The sequence below is a fragment of the Nerophis lumbriciformis genome, linkage group LG19, assembly GCF_033978685.3.
Source record: "Nerophis lumbriciformis linkage group LG19, RoL_Nlum_v2.1, whole genome shotgun sequence".
Classification (NCBI taxonomy): Eukaryota; Metazoa; Chordata; class Actinopteri; order Syngnathiformes; family Syngnathidae; genus Nerophis; species Nerophis lumbriciformis.
In genome coordinates this window covers 14,400,109-14,423,399 of record NC_084566.2, presented here as the reverse complement: position 1 = coordinate 14,423,399, position 23,291 = coordinate 14,400,109, and the positions used below count along the sequence as shown (strand labels likewise).

The window sequence follows — 23,291 nt, the reverse complement described above, 5'->3', positions numbered from 1 at the left end:
ATAACCCTAACCCTCTAACCCAGTGGTTCTTAACCTGGGTTCGATCAAACTCTAGGGGTTCGGTGAGTTGGCCTCAGGGGTTCGGCGGAGGTCAAAACACACCCGACTCATCGTGTAAATAAAAACTTCTCCCTATCGGCGTATTACGGATAAGGCAACAGCAGAAGTCGGACTGATTTGTAGGTGTGTAATTTGTTGTGAGTTCATGCACTGTGTTGGTTTTGTTCTTTGAACAAGGTGATGTTCATGCACGGTTCATTCTGTGCACCAGTAATAAAAGGTAACACTTTAGTATGGGTAACATATTCACCATTAATTAGTTGCTTATTAACATGCAAATTAGTAACATATTGGCTCTTAACTAGTCATTATTAAGTACTTATTAATGGCTTATTTGGCATGGCCTTATTATAACCCTAACCCTCTAACCCTAACCCTAACCAAATAACTCTAAATTAAGTCTTTGTTACTTAGAATATGTTCCCCATACTAAAGTGTTACCAAAAACATAACTTTCTCTTGAATTTGAAAAAAAAATAAACATTTTAATTTTCACTAAAGAAGGGTTTGGTGAATGCGCATATGAAACTGGTGGGGTTCGGTACCTCCAACAAGGTTAAGAACCACTGCTCTAACCCTAACCAAATAACTCTAAATGAAGTCTTTGTTACTTAGAATATGTTCCCCATACTAAAGTGTTACCTAAAACATATAACTTTGTCTTGAATTTGAAAAAAATAAACATTTTATTTTTCACTAAAGAAAGGTTCGGTGAATGCGCATATGAAACTGGTGGGGTCCGGTACCTCCAACAAGGTTAAGAACCACTGAACTAAATAGTTCCTTTTCACAGTAACGCATTACTTTTTGGTGTAAGTAAATGAGTTAGTAACTGAGTTACTTTTGAAATAAAGTAACTGTTTTTAGTAACTAACCCAACACTGGCAGTGAGCAGCAGCGGTGGCCACGCCCAGGGATAGTATGGTCACTATTTTATTTAAGGACTAAAATGCAATGAGAAACATATGTTTAAATGTACCCTAAGATTTTTTGTTAAAATAAAGCCTTTTTTTTTTTTTTTACAGAAAAGTGTTGATACAGGTACCAAAATATTGGTATGGGGACAACACGAGTTGAATGTGGTGATAAAGTGTAGTGTGGCGTGGTGTGAGAGTGGAGGTCATTCATCAGTGGAGCACAAGTAGTGCGAGGGGAGTGACTAAGTCACAGGGTCTATATATTCACATGTTTTGTCCGGTGGCTTTACGTGAATGAGAGAAGAAGAAGAAGAAGTCCCCACAGCGCAGGATTATTACACGCCGTCATGGATTCGATCTTCCGCGCACTTTGCATGACTTTTGTCCTGGCGTCGTTCAGCCGCGGGTCAGGTGCGCTGGGTCCGGTGATCAGGTGCGAGCCCTGCGACGACGGCGCGCGCCTGTCCTGCAAGCCTTTGCCCAAGGACTGCGCCGAGAAGGTTCGCGAGCCGGGCTGCGGCTGCTGCCTGACGTGCGCGCTCAGCTTCGGCCAGCCGTGCGGCGTATACACCGGCAGATGCGGCTCCCGGCTCTCCTGCCAGCATCAGCCCGGCGAGACGAGACCGCTGCAGGCTCTGCTGGAGGGACGCGGGATTTGCGCGAACGCCACGACGACGACAACGACGACGACGAGCAAAAGACTCGCGGAGAGACAATCGCCCCCTGTCAATGACCTTCCAGGTATGCAATAGGTGATGTGTGCACCTGGAATTTGCATGCGTGATCCACACAGTAGACTGCATTGAGGGCTGTGGAACTGCACACAAATGAGCACAGAGTTGTCTTTATGGCTCATAGTGGACCTTTATAAGCTTCTAATTGAGTGTTGGAGGTAGGAGGGTCTTCACAAATATCTTCTAAATATAATTCATTAGAGGTGCGCGGACCACTGAATATGATCGAAATAAACACAAACCAGTAAATATGGTGTTGATGTGCACCGGCCATTACGTATGATCGAAATATAGTGCAGCACTGACCATTAAAGGTGAGCTAAATACAGCACAGTACATTCCATGTGCACAGACCAATCAATAAACATGATCTAAATGTAGTCCATTAGAGGCGCAGGGAAGAATCAATATGATCTAAATGTAGTCCATTAATGGTGCAAGGAAGAATAAATATCATCTAAATCGGGTACATTATACCAGTGTTTTTCAACCACTGTGCCGCGGCACACTAGTGAGATTATCTAACTTCACCTATTTGGGTTAAAAATATTTTTTGCAAACACAGTAATTATAGTCTGCAAATGATGTGTTGTCGAGTGTCGGTGTTGTCTAGAGTTCGTAACCATGTAATACTCTTCCATATCAGTAGGTGGCAGCAGCTAGCTAATTGCTTTGTGTGTTTGCTTTGCTTTGTGTGTAATTTGCTTTCTGTGCTGTCTAGAGCTTGGCAGAGTAACCGTGTAATACTCTTCCATATCAGTAGGTGGCAGCAGGTAGCTAATTGCTTTGTAGATGTCGGAAACAGCGGGAGGCAGAGTGCAGGTAAAAAGGTATCTAATGCTTAAACCAAAAATAAACAAAAGGTGAGTGCCCCTCAGAAAAGGCATTGAAACTTAGAGAAGGCTAAGCAGAACGAAACTAAAACTGAACTGGCTACAAAGTAAACAAAAACAGAATGCTGGACGACAGCAAAGCCTTAGTGTGATGCAAAGACGGGCGTCCTCAATGTACATCCATATATGACGTGACAATCAACAATGTCTTCACAAAGAAGGATAAAAACAACTAAAATATCCTTGATTGTAGGTGCAGGAAATATCGCTCAAAGGAAGACATGAAACTGCTACAGGAAAATACCAAAAAAAGAGAAAAAGCCATCAGAATAGGAGGCAAAGACAATAACTAAAACAGCAAAAAGCAGGTGGTGACAGTACACCTATTTTGAGACAAGAGCTATAGTGATGCATGCTTGGTTATGGTTTAAAGTCATATCCAACAATTGCGACAACGACTTTTTACTGTCAACTGCGTTTCGTTTTTCAATGATTTCTGCTGGTGGTGTGCCTCCGGATTTTTTCAATGCAAAATATGTGCCTTGGCTCAGAAAAGGTTGAAAAACACTGCATTATACAGACCGTTCAATATGGTCTAGAACAGGGGTGTCAAACATAAGGCCCTTGGTGCCTACATTTTTAAGTATAATAATAAGCAGACATTTTTGAATGAAAGAAACTGCTGTTCCAAATGTGTACACTAAATGTCGCAATAGCAATTATTTGTATCTTTGTAGATGATCCTACATATGTAAATAAATAAACCACGTGTTAGTGCACCAGTCGAGGAAAATTAGCAAACTACATAAATGACATCATGTAATTTGATTTTGATATTATTCTTTGTATCTTGATAGATTGAAAATTAACACCAATGAGTTAAAGTTAAAGTTAAAATACCAATGATTGTCTCACACACACTAGGTGTGGCGAAATTATTCTCTGCATTTGACCCATTACCCTTGATCATCCCCTGGTAGGTGAGGGGAGCAGTGGGTAGCAGCGGTGGCTGCGCCCGGGAATCATTTTTGGTGATTTAACCCCCAATTCCAACCCTTGATGCTGAGTGCCAAGCAGGGAGGTAATGGCTCCCATTTTTATAGTCTTGACTGATGAACATGATCACATAATTTATTCATAAAGTATAAATAACGACAGATAGAATACTATTAACCGCAACATGTAAGCGTAAAAAAAAACCCAACAACATTATGATTTGTACATTTTCAGGATGTGCTTGTTCTATTTTTAAACAAAGAAAACAATCTGAAGTTGTCTTTATTTTTAAGTTATCTTGCCGTGACTTTACCAGTCAGGCCCACTTGGGAGTAGATTTTTCTCCATCTAAAATGAGTTTGACACCCCTGGTCTAGAATTTCAGAGACCAAGTTGCACAAATCAATACATGCGACCAAAATATAGCACATCAAAGGAGCACAGACCATTACATATGATCTAGAAAAGGCACAGACCACAGACTATCAATCAATCAATATGATCTAAACATAGTCCATTAGATGCGCAAGGAAGAATCAATATGATCTAAACATAGTCCATTAGAGGCGCAAGGAAGAATCAATATGATCTAAATCTGGTACGTTATACAGACCATTCAATATGGTCTAGAATTTCAGATACCGAGTATACCACATTAGAGTTGCACAAATCAATACATGTGACCTAAATATAGCACATAAGAGGTGCACAGACCATTACATATGATCTAGAAAGGCACAGACCATAGACTACAATCTGAAAGCAGTACAGTACAGATGCATGGATTGGTGTACAGGCCATTCATTATGGTCTAAATGCCCTGACAGAGGTACACACGTCATAAAGGACACAGACGATTCAATATTGTTGAAATACAGTAAATTAGAGGTGCAAAGATCAATAAATATGATCCAAATATAGTACATTAAAAGTGCACGGACCGTTAAATGTGGTCCACAGGTGTGCAGAACCCTGAAAATGGTCTAAATTACAGGCGCACGGATCATTACATGTGATCTAAATACAGTACAGTACAAGTGCACAGATTAATCAATAAATATGATCTAAATGTAGTCCATTAGAGGAACAGGGAAAAATCAATATGATCTAAATGTAGTCCATTAAAGGTGCAAGGAAGAATAAATATGATCTAAAGGGGATGGGTCAAATACAGAGAGTAATTGTACCACACCTTGTGTGTGTGTGACTATCAGTGGGACTTTAACTTTTAAATCTGGTACATTATACAGACCGTTCAATATGGTCTAGAATTTCAGAGACCAAGTAGCACAAATCAATACATGAGACCGAAATATAGCACATTAGAGGTGCGCAGACCACTACATATGATCTAGAAAGGCACAGACCATATATGATCTGAATGCAGTACAGTACAGGTGCACAAATCGGTGTATCATTCATTATGGTCTGAATGCCCTGATATTAGAGGTACACACGTCATCAAGGACACAGACGATTCAATATTGTTGAAATACAGTAAATTAGAGGTGCAAAGATCAATAAATATGATCCAAATGTAGTACATTAAAGGAGCACGGACCATTAAATGTGGTCTACAGGTGTGCAGAACCCTGAAAATTTTCTAAATGTAGTACATTACAGGCGCAAGGATCATTGAGGCACATGGATTAATACATGTGATCTAAATACAGTACACTACATGTGCACAGATCAATCAATAAATATGATCTAAATGTAGTCCATTAGAAGCGCAAAGAAGAATCAATATGATGTAAATGAAGTTCATTAGAGGTGCAAGGAAGAATAAATATGATCTAAATCTGGTACATTATACGGACCGTTCAATATGGTCTAGAATTTCAGAGACCAAGTTGCACAGATCAATACATGTGACCGAAATATAGCACATTAGAGGTGCACAGACCATTATATATGATCTAGAAAGGCACAGACCCTAGACTATGATCTAATTGCAGTAGAGTACAGATACACGGATCGGTGTACAGGCCATTCATTATGGTCTAAATGCCCTGATATTAAAGGCACACACGTCATTAGGGACACAAGACAATTCAATATTGTTGAAATACAGTAAATTAGAGGTGCAAAGATCAATAAATATGATCCAAATGTAGTACATTAAAGATGCAGAGACCATTAAATGTGGTCTACAGGTGTGCAGAACCCTGAAAATGGTCTAAATGTACATTACAGGCGCACGGGTCATTGAGGCGCACGGATCAATTCATGTGGTCAAAAGGTGTATGGATCATTCAATATGGTCTAAATACAGAACATCAGAGGTACACACATTAATAAATATGATCTAACTGTAGTACATCAGAGGTGAGACCACAATGTATGATTAGAGGGGCACATACCATTCAAATTGTTGAAATCCAGTACGTTAGAGGTGCAAGGATCAATAAATATGATCTAAAAGTAGTACACTGGAGGAGAGCGGACCATAAAACATGGTCTAGAGGTATACAGACCCTTGAATATGGTGTAAGTGTAGTACATTTCAGGTGCACAGATCAATATATATGATCAGTATTTGTGGGCGGCGTAGCTCAGATGGTACGAATCCAGCTTCAGCCATCCTAGTCACTGCCGTTGTGTCTTTGGGCATGACACTGGTGTATGAACGTGAAGGAATGTCTGCTGGGGGTCGGAGAGGCCGTAGGCACAAATTGTCGGCCACGTTTCCGTCAGTCTACCCCAGGGCAGCTGTGGCTTCAAATGTAGCTTACCACCATCAACGTGTGAATGTGGAGTAAATGATGGGTTCCCAGTTGTCACTGTAAAGTGCTTGGAGTGTCTAGAAAAGCGCTATATAAATCTAACCCAACATTGCATTGGAGGGTAAATGTGGTCTAGAGGTGTGCAGACCATTCCATATTGTCTAAATACAGTACACAGACTGTTGAAAACATTCATCCATTTTCTATACTGCTTGTCCTCATTAGGGTTATGCTCCCCAGACTGAGAGGCTGACATGCTAACCACGCAACCACTGTGCAGCCCAGATCATTAAATATGATCTAAATACGGTACATTAGAGGTGCACGGACCATTTAATATGATCTAAATATAGAACATTTGAGATGCATCTATTTTCCACCCTTTGTATATATTTGTGCATGTCCAGCAAGCATGTTCCTGAAAAAGCCACGCAATGACCAAACCACATGTTCCGGACAGAAATGATTGAGACTGTGGATGAGGAGCGTAACTCCACCGGCTTCCAGAAGACCCACAGACCGGTGGCACCCCTGAGACCTCCACTTCACCCCTTCCTCCATTCCGCCAAGGCCGAAATCCTCCGGCGGGAGCAGCAAAAGAGAACGAGAAGCTTTAAAATGGAGGTTCCGGGACCACTCATGACAGACCAACAGAACTTCTCCCTGGAGATCAAACCGGAGCCTGAGTATGTAAGTACCACGACCAATATTTTCCTTCCTCCGGAGCACACAGTTGGAATGTTTTCCCCTCTCTCTCTCTTTCTCTCTCTGAGCTTTTGGTGTTTTTCTCTTCCTGCGGGTGATGAAATGCTTTGGGGGGAACCGTTGCTGACGGTTGGCAGACCTTGCGACCAATAGAATGGCACGGCGGCAGCGAGCAGGGACCGTGGCCCTGCGGTTGACCTGGGTCAGGCGGTTGTTTGGCCACAAGGCGTCCGCGTGCCGGCTGCAGCAAGAGCCAACGGATGATGGATTGGTTGGTGTGAGTGGCTGTTGGGAAGCCCTGCTACTATTTTCATCCCTTCTTTGGCCACTACTACTGCCGGGCTTTGGCTGCATGGACGCTTTGATTAGCGAGCGGAGTGCTTGGACTTTAAGACAAGCCTTTTTGGCTCAGCCTTTAAGCTTCCCCCAATCCCACATGCAACCAATCATCCATCAATGTCCTATTCCGCTAATCCTGTGGGGAGCTCGAGCCTATCCCAGCTGACTTCAGGCGAAAGGTGGACTACACCCTGAAATGGTCATAAGTCAATCACAGGGCACATAATGTCAAATGGTACAAGTGATACAATCGGGATGTCTACAAATGTGGATGAAGCTCTGCTATCTGCCTCGTCAATGTGAACGTCACTCAAATAACCTAATCCATGATGTATACATGTGTATGTCTGCACAAAACAACCCTGATAATGTAGTGCTCACATTTAAAAAACACTCGCTTCAAATCAAAACTACAGTGAAAATCCAGACCATTTCATATGGTCTAACTCGGGGGTCGGCAACTCAAAATATTGAAAGAGCCATATTGGACCAAATTTACAAATTAAAAGCCTTATTTAAGTGTTGTAACGAAGGCAACTTAAGTGTCTATATCAGCTTTAATAGCCTACTATCAAAATGTTTACTGTATGTGTCGCAGGCTGACGCTAATCTTCGCTGACAGAAATTTTTAAATCTAATATTTATTTTACACATTTTTACAACATTGGAAAACATTAGTAAAACGGAGGCTTCTCAGAGGGTGAGATAACTCCTGGAAAAGAAATAGATGTGTCGGTCCAAGTTAAAGGAAACTGCAGGCTGTTTTCTTCTAATGGACTTATTAAAATATTTGCAAGCTGGGTACAGTTTGCTGTGGTCTGGAACAACTTGGCAAACAAACAACTATCAGAAATGCAGCCAATATTACATAAAGATAATGTGTAATGAGACATGAAAATATACATAAAATATACAGAGACAATACTGAAAGTAAAGACAATTAAATGAACTCAAATTTACCTACAAACGAGGCATAATGATGCAATATGTACATACAGCTAGCCTAAATAGCATGTTAACATTGATTAACTTGCAGTAATGCAGTGACCAAATATGCCTGATTAGCACTCCACACAAGTCAATAACATCAACAAAGCTCATGTTTGTTCACGCACAGCATAAAACGTTTGGTGGACAAAATGCGACAAAGAAGGAGTGGCATAAAACACGTCTTTCTCTGGCAGCGTCGGAGAAAGTTGTACATGTAAACAAACTACGGTGAGTTCAAGGACCGCCAAAATTAGTAAGACAAAATGGCACTTGCCAAATACCCGGGTAAGTGAAGCATGTTTAATATAAACAGTGGGAACAGTTGTGAAGTGAAGTGAAGTGAATTATATTTATATAGCGCTTTTCTCTAGTGACTCAAGGCACTTTTACATAGTGAAACCCAATATCTAAGTTACATTTAAACCAGTGTGGGTGGCACTGGGAGCAGGTGGGTAAAGTGTCTTGCCCAAGGACACAACGGCAGTGACTAGGATGGCGGAAGCGGGGATCGAACCTGCAACCCTCAAGTTGCTGGCACGGCCACTCTACCAACCGAGCTATACCGCTCAGTTAGGAAGGTTTGTGTCATGTTTGTCCTCCTACAGAAACCATATTAAAACTAAAAATACACTTTTTCCCTATTTTCCATTTTTATACATTTTTGAAAAAGCTCCTGGGAGCCACGAGGGCGGCTCTAGAGAGCCTCATGCGGGTTGCCGACCCCCGGTCTACTCCAGTAAAGGAGAAGTGTCAAACTCGTTTTCACTGAGGGCCACATCACAGTTATGGCTGCCATCAAAGGGCCGCTTGTAACCGTGAATAATAATTTATGAATATAAATGTATAGGATTTGCCTCATGATATTATTATACAATTGCCTATGCATTTGATTAATTTTTTATTTTTATTTTTTACATACACTAAAAAAAACCTGCAGTTTTTTGCAGTAATTAAAAAACTGGCAGCTCAGTTGCCACAATTTCACCGTATAATTTACGATGGTTTTAGAGCCACATTACTGTAAATGAAAAATCGGTACTATTGGGTTTTTTTTTAACAGTAAAATTCTGGCAACTGAGCTGCCAGTTTTTGACCATAAAATATATTGTCATTTTTACAAATAACTTGCTTTGAAATCATAAGTCAAGCAGATATTTATTGTTATCATACTTTTTTTTTTTTAATTAAAAAACGTTTGAAACGAATGACATTGTTGCATTGTTAGATAATAGTTTAAAAGATATGCAAGATATGTCAAAATAGAACAAATACATTTAATAAGAAAAGATAACTTTTTTGACGCATAGTATTTCAAGGCTTTCGCAAGCCAGATCTAGCCCCCGGGCCTTGAGTTTCACACCTGTGTTACAGCGAGTTAGAGGTGTACAGACTACTAAATGTGGCCTAAAAATGGACACACCATTAAATGTGGTCTAAATATAGTACATTAGGTGCAAACACCATTAAATATTGTCTAAAGTTGGACAGATCATTAAATATGATCTAGGTATAGTCCATTATAGGTTTGCAGAACATTAAATATGGTCTAAATATAGTACACTGGGTGCAGAGAACATTAAATATGGTCTAGACTAGTGATTCTCAAACTGTGGCTTAATCTAGTAGTACGCCAAAAAAATCACTTGATTAAAGTACAGTGTTTTATTTTTCTATATTCAAACAGTGTTACTGTTCAATCTGTGTGTAATGTGACAGTTCCCAAAACATTAAATTCACTTGTTAAATGAAACCTCTGCCTTTTTTTTTTAATGAAAACATAAACCAACTACGCTACTGTATTTTAATGTTGGTCATAATGGTGGCACTTGGAGAGCCAAGTTTTTTCTAAGGTGGTACGTGGTGAAAACGTTTGAGAACGACTGCTTTAGACATTCACAGACCATAAAATATGGTCTAATTATAGTATAGTTACAGGTGCTCCGACACTTAAACATGTCCTTAAGGTGCACAGACCATTCAATATGGTCATTATATAGTACAAAACACAAAACCAGTGAAGTTGGCACGTTGTGTAAATGGTAAATAAAAACTGAATACAATGATTTGCAAATCCTTTTCAACATATATTCAATTGAATTAACTGCAAAAACAAGATACTTAACGTTCGAACTGAGAAACTTAGTTATTTTTTGCAAATATTAGCTCATATGGAATTTGATGCCTGCAACATGTTTAAAAAAAGCTGGCACAAGGGGCAAAAAAGACTGAGAAAGTTGAGGAATGCTCATCAAACACTTATTTGGAACATCCCACAGGTGAACAGGCTAATTGGGAACAGGTGGGTGCCATGATTGGGTATAAAAGCAGCTTCCATGAACTGCTCAGTCATTCACAAACAAGGATGGGGTGAGGGACACCACTTTGTGAACAAATGCGTGAGCAAATTGTCGAACAGTTTATGAACAACATTTCTCAACAAGCTATTGCAAGGAATTTAGGGATTTCACCATCTACGGTCCGTAATATCATCAAAAGGTTCAGAGAATCTGGAGAAATCCCTGCACGTAACTTTGAATGCCCGTGACCTTTGATCCCTCAGGCGGTACTGCATCAAAAACCGACATCAGTGTGTAAAGGATATCACCACATGGGCTCAGGAACACTTCAGGAAACTACTGTCAGTAACTACAGATGGTCGCTACATCTGTAAGTGCAAGGTAAAACTCTACTATGCAAAGCAAAAACCGTTTATCAACAACACCCAGAAAAGCCGCCGGCTTCGCTGGGCTTGAGCTCATCCAAGATGGACTGATACAAAGTGGAAAAGTGTTCTGTGGTCTGACGAGTTCACATTTCAAATTGTTCTTGGAAACTGTGGACGTCGTGTCCTCTGGACCAAAGAGGAAAAGAACCATCCGGACTGTTATAGGCGCAAAGTTGAAAAGCCAGCATCTGTGATGGTATGGGGGTGTATTAGTGCCCAAGACATGGGTAACTTACACATCTGTGAAGGCACCATTAATGCTGAAAGATACATACAGGTTTTGGAGCAACATACGTTGCCAACCAAGCAACTTCTTGTTCATGCTTATTTCAGCAGGACAATGCCAAGCCAAATTATGCACATGTTACAACAACATGGCTTCTTAGTAAAAGATTGTGGGTACTAGACTGGCCTGCCTGTAGTCCAGCCCTGTCTCCCATTGAAAATGTGTGGCGCATTATGAAGCCTAAAATATCACAACGGAGACCCTGGACTGTTGAACAACTAAAGCTGTACATCAAGCAAGAATGGGAAATAATTCCACCTGAAAAGCTTCAAAAATTGGTTTCCTTCGTTCCCAAATGTTTACTGAGTGTTATTCAAAGGAAAGGCCATGTAACACAGTGGTGAAAATGCCACTGACAACTTTTTTGCAAAGTGTTGCGGCCATTAAACTCTAATTTAATGATTATTCGCAAAAAAAATACAAAGTTTCTCAGCTCAAACATTAAATATCTTGTCTTTGCAGTCTATTCAACTGAATATAAGTTGAAAAGGATTTGCAAATCATTGTATTCTGTTTTTATTTACCATTTACACAACAAGCCAACTTCACTGGTTTTGGGTTTTGTAGAATGTTACTGGTGCCCAGACCATTTCATTTGGTCGTACTATAGAACATTACAAGTGCTCAAACCATTAAACACAGTATGTTATAGCAGACCATTCAATGTGGTTGTTATATAGAATGGTACAGTGCACACACCATTAAAAATGGTCGTAATATAAAGAATCACAGGTGCACAGACTATCAATATGGTCAAAACACGGACGATTACAGGTGCTCAGACCAATAAATAAGTCCAAGAGGTGGATAGATTAGATATGATGCAAGTAATGTACATTAGAGGTTTGTAGAACATTAAATATAGAACATTACAGGTGCTCAAACCATTAAATATGTATGCATGCACAGACCATTGACTATGGTCCAAACATAGCACAGTAGGAATCCACATAACATTAACTATGGTACACTAGGTGCAGACCTTTAAAATGCTTGTATTTTGTCACATGACTACTTCCCGGAAATGGAAAAAAACGGTGGTCAATCAAACCAGCATGGTTACTGTGCAGCAAGCAGTGCTCTCGAACTATCTGAGTACGCAAGGGGCCTAGATCTTCCTGCAAAAAGCAAATACGAGCAAAAAATCTAACTACTCAATGGAATAGATCCTTATACTTTATAAAAAAAAAAACATTTGTCCAGTGATATTAAGGATCATTTGTCGGTGGAGTTTCCCCAGACTTATTGAACAACTTTGTGCTGCAGACGTCCTTCTACACGACAAAACAGACGGAAACTTGGAAAAGCATGGCGGTCTACAACTTGTTTGTGTGTGGCTAGGTCAAGGAAGTTGGTATCAGGACTCTCCCGGATAAATATGCATCGTTTTTGCTCGGGTGAGGTTGCATTTCATGATTCAACTTCGCGTCTTGCGAGGACGTGTCCATGTAAACAAACCACCACGACGAGCACATCCATTGAACTAACCAACAATTACTGGATCTTCACCATATTTGATTTTAGTCCTGTTGTCACATGTACTCTGACACATTTGTGTAGACCACACGTGTCAAACTCAAGGCCTGTGGGCCAGATCTGGCCCTCCACATCATTTTATATGGCCCGCAAAAGCCTGGAAATAATGTGTCAATAAAATACCTTATATTTTCTTTCTTTTCTTTCTTATTTTCTTACTAAAGGTATTAGTTTTTTTTAAATCTAGTTTGAGTGGGGAAAAATAGTGTCCAATATTGCAACAAATATATTATCTAACTTTTTTGGTCAAAATTCAAATAAATACTTAAACATCTGCTTAACTTATGATTTCAAAGCAAGTTATCCATCAAATTGTACACTATAAAAATGACCAATAGATTTTACTGTAAAATTTAGGGAGGTTTAAATAGCATGTTACCGGTGGTGTAGGTTTGAAAAAAAAATTACCATTTTTAGTTTTTTTATAGTAAAATTCTGTTGACTGAGCTGTCAGTTTTTTTGTGTGTTTTTCTTTTACTGTAAAATCCACGGTTGATGATTTTATGGGACCACATTTTATTATGGTAAAAACACTGGCAGCTGAGTTGCCAAAATTTAATTAAACAGCGGTACTGTATTTCTATTTATAGTAATATGTTGTAAAAAAAAAAATAATAAAAACCCCCAGCATATATTTTACAGTAAAAGTCTGGCAACTAAGCTGACAGTTTTTTTCTGTAAAAAACAGTGGTAAAATCCACAGATTTTTTTTTCTATTTACGTAAAAAAAAATTAAAATATTTAAATTCATAGGCAAATTCATTAATTATTTACTGTTACAAGCGGCCCTCCAATGGCAGCCGTGACTGCGGTGTGGCCCTGGTGTAGAAAATAAACAAGACGGCAGATGAAGAAGTACCTTTCCGGATAAACTATCATTGACCCTGACTTTCTGGTTTCTGTTTGTTAAAAACTAAAATACAAATATTACCAACATAATACTTCAATGGGAATTAATAAAAGTTAAAGGACTGTATATCAAACAAACATTTTAAGTGATCACTGCAAACTCAAACGTTTTTTTGACTCTGCTCCCTTGAACTGGAGTGCTATGTTCGGGAACCCCTTTTGTCGTTGTCCTTTCTTACAATCTTGCACTCTTCCGCTCAATTACCGTATGTTTCAGACTATAAGGCACACTTAAAATCCTTAAATTTTCTCAAAAATGGACCCGGTGCGCATAATGTATGGCATGATTCTGGTTGTGCTTACCGACCTCAAAGCTATTATATTTGGTACATGGTGTAATGATAAATGTGACCAGTAGATGGCAGTCACACACAAGAGATATGCCAGTAAACAACACCAAAACTTTAATTGTTCCATTGAGAATATAGAACATTACACACGGCGCTCAAAAATCTGTCAAAATATTTTTAGTACGACTTCGGTAAGCTATGAAACCGCGCCGCTTGATGGATTGTCGGCGCATTAAACATAGAAGTATTATTACGGTGTGTGTATAAGGACCGCAAAATGGCACCTATTAGCAGACAATACCTGCCGTTTTGTTTCGCAATATTATGCAAACCAACTTTTCTTACCTTCTGGTACCTGCTGATCTGTATTTGGGATCTGCATAAGTACTGAAAGTTTGCGCGAGTCCGCCATTGTAGTCGGTGCCAACACCGTAGTCGATAAACGTATTCTTTTTCTCAATCTTCTTGTTATGGAACATTCATCTTCCGCTGTTGTCATTTCTAATATAAAGTAGCGTAAAGTTCTTACTTATATCTGTCAGTAGACTAGCTACCAAAGCGCTAAAAACTGTAGTGAGTTTACATAATTCACCCAAGGAACTTTAGTTATTAGAGCGTTCTGGTCGGACGGTTTTTCACGGGACACATTTCCGGCGTTGATGTTGCACTAGTGAGCCACGGATGAGGAGATGCTGCTCCGTTATTGATTTAAGTAAAGTGTGAATGTCATTAAAAAAGTTAGCTCCATCTTTTGACACTTCTTTCACTCCCGTCCTTGCACGCTACACCGCTACAACAAAGATGACGGGGAGAAGTCGCTGTCGAAGGTGAGACACGTAGGTAAGACCGCCAACAAAACGGCGCATCCTGAAACGACTGTCAGAAAGCGACTTGAAGATGATCTGTAAAACATAATCTATGCAATATTTTGACCAAAGAACCACCATTACATGTTATGTAGACCACAAGGAAGTGTTTTCCATTTGACTCCTTTAATGCGCCCTATAATCCGGTGCGCCTTATATATGAAAAAAAGATTGAAACGAGACCATTCATCGGCAGTACGCCTTATAATCCGCTGCGCCCTGTCGTCCCGAAAATACGGTACGTTTATCCTTTTCGCGATTCGAACGGTTCGTAAAGCCGATAAGAAGGCAAGCATAAAGCCATTTTTCTTCGAGAACAGCTAAATGGCGCCTCGTACCCATTGAGAACAGACGCTGGCTTGACCACCACGCATACAGTATTTAACCAGCAGGACGTGACGTCATGCGAATCCAAGCAATATGGTCTCGAGGTGACCAGGCGATGAAATATGATCCAAATATGATATATTGTGGTTTACATTACATGGAGGTGTACAAATGTGTTTTGTCACTGCCTAATGTCGACAGCAGTTGTCGACATGGACTGTGTTTGCTTTGCATGTTCAGTAAATGTAAACACAGACATAGCAGCTATGGGTCACTTGGAAACACCGCACATGTATACACAACAAAGATCAGATACAACCACTTAATCGGCATATCTGTGACAATGTTGAGAGAAGATACAGTAAATGCTTATCTGTTGTGCAGGGTCCCTGTCGGCGAGAGATCGAGAGCATTCTCAGCAGCCTGAAGATTACAGACACCCTCAACCCCCGTGGTTTCCGCATACCAAACTGTGACAAGAAGGGCTTCTATAAGAAAAAACAGGTACGACACAAAAGTACATTTAGAGAACAGGGTTTCTGCAGGAATCAGCAAATCTAATTGAATGCTTTTTAATGCAACTTAAAACATTTTTAACGCCCATGTCCTACTGCAGATCGTTATTATCTATATTTAAAAAGCACACAATTGTCTGCTTGGACAAACTTATAAGCATTTAGCAATAATAATGTTGAATAGTTGAAAGGTTAGCCAAATTAAGCACACATGTAATCCTAAAATATACTAATAAAGCGAGTAAACCTTAGAAATATAACCTTAGAGGAAAAAATAATTTAAAACATTTATATGCACGTACAACACTTAAAACTTTTAGCATATCAGTATGTGGAATTAAATTATGGAATGGATTAAGTAAAGAAGTTACAAATTGTACTGATATGATCCAGTTTAAGAGGTTGTTCAAAATAATAGTGCTTACAGAGTACAAAAAAGAAGAATTATGAGAAATACTTTCAACCTTATTGAAAATAAGATATTCTTCATCTCAGTATGTTAATAATGACTGAATTAATTAATGAATTACATATTACAAAACTGTTGTATACTAATTCATAGATGTTATTTTATTATATAAAAAGGTCAGTAAATGATTCTATATATTTGTAAACGCTTGAAGTGGGAAAGGGGTAGGATTAAACAAGCTTTGCTTCTTCCTACTCCTTTTCGGGCATGATGTAAAATGAAATGATATGAAATTGTGTGATGTATTATGATGTAAGTGTGTTCATGTTCGAAATAAACTAAAGAAAGAAAAAAAAACACAATAAACATACTTTTAATTATTGTAATATTTTAACTATTGTAATTGGAAGGTCACTTAATTATCCTAAATAGGTAAACAAATAATAAAGTAGACTCAATTTTCTTAGAAAATATTCAGTAAATATTGAACATCGTGAATTGCACTTTTTTCCCCCCAATTGGAAAACTGGGTCCGGTGGTTTGTTTTGTTGTCTTTTTTGTTACCAATTGCAATCGAATACATTTTTTAAATCAATCAATCAATCAAACTATTTATAAAGCGCTTTTCATACATTAAAGAAATGCAACGCAAAGTGCTTTACAAAGTTGAAAACAATACCCCGATGACCCATATCCACAATTATCACATACGTACGCACGGACACAGATACCAAACACAAACACACACATATGCAACAATATGAACAAACGAATGAGTACAGTGGAGACAGGTGAGTAAACACTATCACTGGAGCCATCTGCACCAGGACGCTGACACAAAGCGCACGGCCGATAACCCAGATTGCTCCCTCTGAGGAACGTTTGAAAGTAAAAATAATAATACTTGTAAAATAGTAAAAACCATGAGTAGAGACAAAGGATAAAATACAAGTAAGACATATGAAGATGAACAAAAATAAAAAAAAATCATAAATAAAAAAATAAAAAATATACAAATGAAATTAATATACAGCACCTGTAACACCGGTTAGTAGGGGTGTGGGAAAAAATCGATTCAAATTCGAATCGCGATTCTCACGTTGTGCGATTCAGAATCGATTCTCATTTTTAAAAAATCGATTTTTATTTTTTATTTATCTATTTAAAAAAATATATATATATTTTTCTTTTCAATTAATCAATCCAACAAAACAATACACAGCAATACCATAACAATGCAATCCAATTCCAAAACCAAACCCGACCCAGCAACACTCAGAACTGCAATAAACAGAGCAATTGAGAGGAGACACAAACATGACACAGAACAACCAAAAGTAGCGAAACAAAAATTAATATTATCAACAACAGTATCAATATTAGTTAAAATTTCAACATAGCAGTGATTAAAAATCCTTCATTGACATTATCATTAGACATTTATTAAAAAAAAGAACAATAGTGTCACAGTGGCTTACACTTGCATCGCATCTCATAAGCTTGACAACACACTGTGTCCAATATTTTCACAAAGATAAAATAAGTCATATTTTTGGTTCATTTAATAAAAAACAAATTTACATTATTGCAATCAGTTGATAAAACATTGTCCTTTACAATTATAAAAGCTTTTTACAAAAATCTACTACTCTGCTTGCATGTCAGCAGACTGGGGTAGATTCTGCTGAAATCCTATGTATTGAATGAATAGAGAATCCTTTTGAATCGGGAAAAAATCGTTTTTGAATCGAGAATCGTGTTGAATTGAAAAAAAAAAAAAAAATCGATTTTGATTCGAATCGTGACCCCAAGAATCGATATTTAATCGAATCGTGAGACACCCAAAGATTCACAGTCCTACCGGTTAGCCATATTTTTTTTTTTTTACAGGCATGACGACACGTTGCCATGTCGTGACATTGCTGGTTTTTCAAGCATAGGAGCATGTTCGGCAGCGCACAATCACGTAGTACTTACAAGCAGACACAGTGTGTAGACAGAAAAGGGAGAATGGATGCATTTTGGCTTAAAAACTGACGATAAAGGTGAAGTTATAACACTGAAACGCCCTCAGGAAGAGGTGCTTTAAAACATGGCTAGCTAGTTAGCGGCTAATGTCAATCCGCAATCAGCAGTGTTTTACCTACTTCTAAATCACTAATCCTCCCACTAATCATCCCTGCAGGACGAAGAATAGCTAAACAAGCTCCACTACTCACCATAGGAGGATACAATAGCTCACCGGCGTCACAATGTAAACAAACGGCTTGGGTGGATCTACACCTAACATCCCCTGAAATGATACCAAGTACAAGAGTGTATCTAGTCTATACTACTATGATTACATCGATATTTTTTATCGTCACAAAATATTATGTTCATAAACTCAGGAAAAAAGTCCCTGGACACACGAGAACTTAAATTATGACCAATGTATGATCCTGTAACTACTTGGTATCGGATCAATACCTAAATTTGTGGTATCATCCAACACTAATGTAAAGTATCAAACAACAGAAGAATAAGTGATTATTACATTTTAACAGAAGTGTAGATAGAACATGTTGAAATGGAAAATAAGCAGATATTAACAGTAAATGAACAAGTAGATTAATAATCGATTTTTACAGCTTGTCCTTTATAATTTTGACAAAATAATATAATGATAAATGACACAATATGTTACTGCATACATCAGCAGACTAATTAGGAGCCTTTGTTTGTTTACTTACTACTAAAAGACAAGTTGTCTAGTATGTTCACTATTTTATTTAAGGACAAAATTGTTCTTTGATTGCAATAAGAAACATATGTTTAATGAACCCTAAGATTTTTTGTTAAAATAAAGCCAATAATGCCATTATTGTGGTCCCCTTTATTTAGAAAAGTTTCGAAAAGCATCGAAAAGTATCCCTGAGATCGGTAGGTTGTGAGTTCAAACCCCGGCCGAGTCATACCAAAGACTATAAAAATGGGACCCATTACCTCCCTGCTTGGCACTCAGCATCAAGGGTTGGAATTGGGGGTTAAATCACCAAAATGATTCCCGGGCGCGGCCACCGCTGCTGCCCACTGCTCCCCTCACCTCCCAGGGGGTGATCAAGGGTGATGGGTCAAATGCAGAGAATAATCTCGCCACACCTAGTGTGTGTGTGACAATCATTGGTACTTTAACTTTTAACTTTAAAATACATTTTGGTACCGGTACAAAAATATTGGTATCGAGACAACCCTAATAGAACTAAATAAAATATTGCATAACTAATAAGATAAAAAGTAAAATAATTAATATTAGGTAAAAGCCAAATCAAAAAGGCGGGTCTTAAGCTTACTCTTAAAAACATGGACGTCTCTTTTAAGGCTTTTCAATGCCATTTAAGGCTTTGATTTTTGCAAAATCCATTTAATATTTTTTAATGCTTTTTAATGCCACACGGAAACCCTGGAGAAGAAAGCAATGCATAGAATGAATGACGAGAAATATTGTAACATGTCCGCTCCTCTTTGTTTTTATCGAACAGCGTCTCAAAACAATTTTGAGTATTCTCACAAGGAAGCGTCGGCGTCTCGCCGAGTGCACGCCGCATGAATAAAGATTGGGAGCGCAGTGAGTCAAACTGCAGCAGCACCAATTATAGACGTGAATCTGCCCTCCTGTATTCATCGGTAGTTATTAGAGCCTCATCATTGCACCGCGTACTGAGTGAGGTAGACCCCGAGCCACACTGGCACTGGAGACACCAAACCACAGGGCCCAAACCCTCAGTGGCCCTGCCGACGCCGGGGAACCTTTTCCAGCGAGACAGACGTCAAGGTGGCCGCCGGCACCCGACGTACTCGCCCCATAATTGCTGGACTTTTCAGAAGTGAGGGCCCAGAAATAGAGCGGCAGCCATCTACCCCCTCCTCCTCCTCTCGCGTCCCTCTGTAATAAATGAGCGGCTCTGACGCGTTCATATGGAGGCACTTAAGGCCCCACGTATTGCATAGCCTCCTGCTTAATCGCCGCGTTCTCCTTTGACCCGCAATCATGGCATGAGCAGCCACGCGAACGCCAGCCTCATTGTCTTTGTTTACGCCGAGCGGACGCAGAGGACTGTTCCACAGCCCTCGGGGCGCTTCAAGGAGTGGCTGACTTTTCATGTGGGCCAGCCTGATTTGGACATGTGGAGCCGGGCCACCCCTTAATAGCGTCCACCGGTCTGCAAAACACTTCTTGTCGCGATGCATGCGCTACGAACCAGGGATTATACGGGATGCCGATCAGCGCCCTTGGACACGGCGGCTGCACGTTTTACTCCAGCGGAGGTTGACCTTTAGTAAAATTGGCAGTAAAATAACAGCCCTCGGGTTTCTCCACGCAGACTCTGTAAGTCATTTGTAGTACCCATAATTTGGAGCTGTGGGGTATAATCAGCAACAGATGATTCGTGCTGCCACCGGCTCCTGAAAATAGATCTCGGTTCTCAGTTGTTCACGAACGTCCCTAAGCAAATATTTGAGCAGGTTTCTGTTTACCTTTAAGGCCTCTATATGTGTGCGTAACAGGAGGCAGACCATAAAAGTAGCTGAAAATACCAAGGCTGCGTCCACTCGGGCACAATCTGCCCATTAATGCCGCCTAACTATCGCCGTTCTCCTTCATTGACTAAAGTGCTCCCATAATGCTGCACATTCACCTTTCCTGTCCCTCCTCTTCACTCACAGTGCCGTCCGTCCAAGGGCAGAAAGCGAGGCTTCTGTTGGTGCGTGGACAAATTCGGGCAGCCTCTGCCAGGTTTCGATGGGAGGGAGCGAGGAGTCGCCCGGCATTACCACTCAGAGAGCCAATAGGAGCCTGTAAACAAGATCCGTAAACAACCAGAGACGCTGAGGATATCGGGAGACGGGGTCAAGACGGTTCGGCTTGTTGAAAAGACGATGGATTCTTCAGAAACTCTCCTGACAAAGACTCACCTCGAGTAATTGATCTCGAAAGCTGAGAGAGAGATAGAGAGAGATGCACATCGTTATTATTATTATTATAAACATGCATTCTCTCAGTGTAGGCATTACTTTGTTTATGCTTTCAAGGTTTGCTTTCTTAAACACAGAAATACATCATCGTCGTCATGATCAGTCAGTTGGGTGTTCCCAAGTTGTGGCTTCAGGACCCGAAATGGGTCACGAGTGCAGTTTTTCTGGTTCATCATGGAAGTAAAAAGACATTTTATTCATCCATTTCTCAACAAAGATATTCATGTTTGTAAGAATTTCATGTCTCGTGTGTGTTTTTGTTATGTTAGATTTAACGGGCCATTAGACCAAATCAGTGCTATTGACTTGTTAAAACTCTTAAAATAAATTACCGTATTTTTTCGGACTATAAGGCGTACTTAAAATCCTTTCATTTTCTCAAAAATCAACAGTGCACCTTATAACCCGGTGCGCCTAATGTATGGAATAATTCTGGTTGTGCTTACCGACCTCGAAATAATTTTATTTGAAACATGGTGTAATGATAAGTGTGACCAGTAGATGGCAATCACACATAAGAGATACGTGTAGACTGCAATATGACGCCAGTAAACACCAAAACTTTAAATGGTCCATTGAAAGTAAAGAACATTACACACGGCGCTCAAAAATCCGTCAAAATGTTTTAGTACGACTTTGAAGCCGCACCGCTTGATGGATTGTCGGCCCATTACGGCTACCGTAGTCAGAGATACAAGTATTACTATGGTGTGTGTATAAGGACCGCAAATGGCACCCATTAGCAGACATTATCCGGCGTTTTGTTTCCCAATATTATGCAAAACCAACTTTTCTTACCTTCTGGTACCTGCTGATCTGTATTTGAGATCTGCATAAGTCCTGAAAATTTGCGCACATCGCCTACTGCAGTCCGTGCCGATTCCGTAGTTGATAAGCTTCTTCTTTTTCTCTATGTTCTTGTTATGGGACATTCACCCTCCACTGTTACCATGTCTAATATAAAGTAGTGTAAAGTTCTTACTTATATCTGTCAGTAAACTTTTTATGAAAGCGCTAAAACATACCGGTGTAGTGAGTTTACATTATTCACCCAAGGAACTTTAGTTATTAGAGTTACGGTCGGACGGTTTTTCACGGGACACATTTCCGGCGTTGATGTTGCACTAGTGAGCCACGGATGAGGAGATGCTGCTCTGTTATTGATTGAAGTAAAGTCTGAATGCCATTAAAACAGTTAGCTCCATCTTTTGACACTTCTTCCACCCCCGTCCTTGCACGCTACACCACTACAACAAAGATGACGGGGAGAAGACGCTGTCGAAGGTGAGTCACGTAAATAAGACCGCCCACAAAACGGCGCATCCTGAAGCGACTGTCAGAAAGCGACTTGAAGATGATCTGTAAAACATAATCTATGCAACATTTTGACCAAAGAACCACCATCACATGTTATGTAGACCACAAGGAAGTGTTTTACATTTAGAAAAAAAATCATAATATGACCCCTTAATGCGCCTTACAATCCGGTGCACCTTTTGTATGAAAAAAGACCTGAATACACCCACTCATCGGCAGTGCGCCTTTTAATCCGGTGTGCCCTATGGGCCAAAAAATACGGTACTTAAAATGTGTATTAGCCCCTTTCAGACTACCATGTTTTTGGACCATAAGGCACACCGGATCGATGAAAGGGTCTTTTTTCATACAAAACACGTGCCAGATTATAAGGCGCATTAATGGGGTCATTTTATGATTATGTTTTCTACGTGCAAAACACTTCCTTGTGGTCTACATAACATGTAATGGTGGTTCTTTGGTCAAAATATTGCACAGATTATGTATACACACCATCGCTTTCTGACCGTCTCTTCAGGATGCGCCGTTTTGTGGGTGGTCTTATTTACGTGCCTACACTCTGACTGCGTCTTCTCCCCGGCATCTTTGTTGTAGTTTTTAGCGCTTCCGCAGCGAGTCTACTGATAGATATAAGTTACAACTGTATGCTACTTTGTATTAGAAATGGAATCAGCGGAGGATGAATGCCCAAAAACAAGAGGATAGAGAAAAAGGAGCAGCCATTTGACTCCGGCGCTAGCTACAATGTGCACAGATTTTCGGGATTTATGCCTATTCCAAATACACATCAGCAGG

At 39.7% G+C, this 23,291-nt stretch overlaps 1 protein-coding gene across 1 annotated transcript; it reads left to right on the top strand.

Annotated features, from left to right (window-relative positions):
- The first annotated feature begins 1,155 nt into the window (after window positions 1–1,155).
- Window positions 1,156–21,471, top strand: LOC133618809 (insulin-like growth factor-binding protein 3). The gene is made up of 4 exons (XM_061979540.1): window positions 1,156–1,718; window positions 6,727–6,956; window positions 15,624–15,743; window positions 20,871–21,471. The coding sequence occupies exons 1-4, from the start codon at window positions 1,325–1,327 to the stop codon at window positions 20,994–20,996; spliced, it is 870 nt and encodes a 289-aa protein (XP_061835524.1). The 5' UTR covers window positions 1,156–1,324; the 3' UTR covers window positions 20,997–21,471.
- The last annotated feature ends 1,820 nt before the right edge of the window (window positions 21,472–23,291 follow it).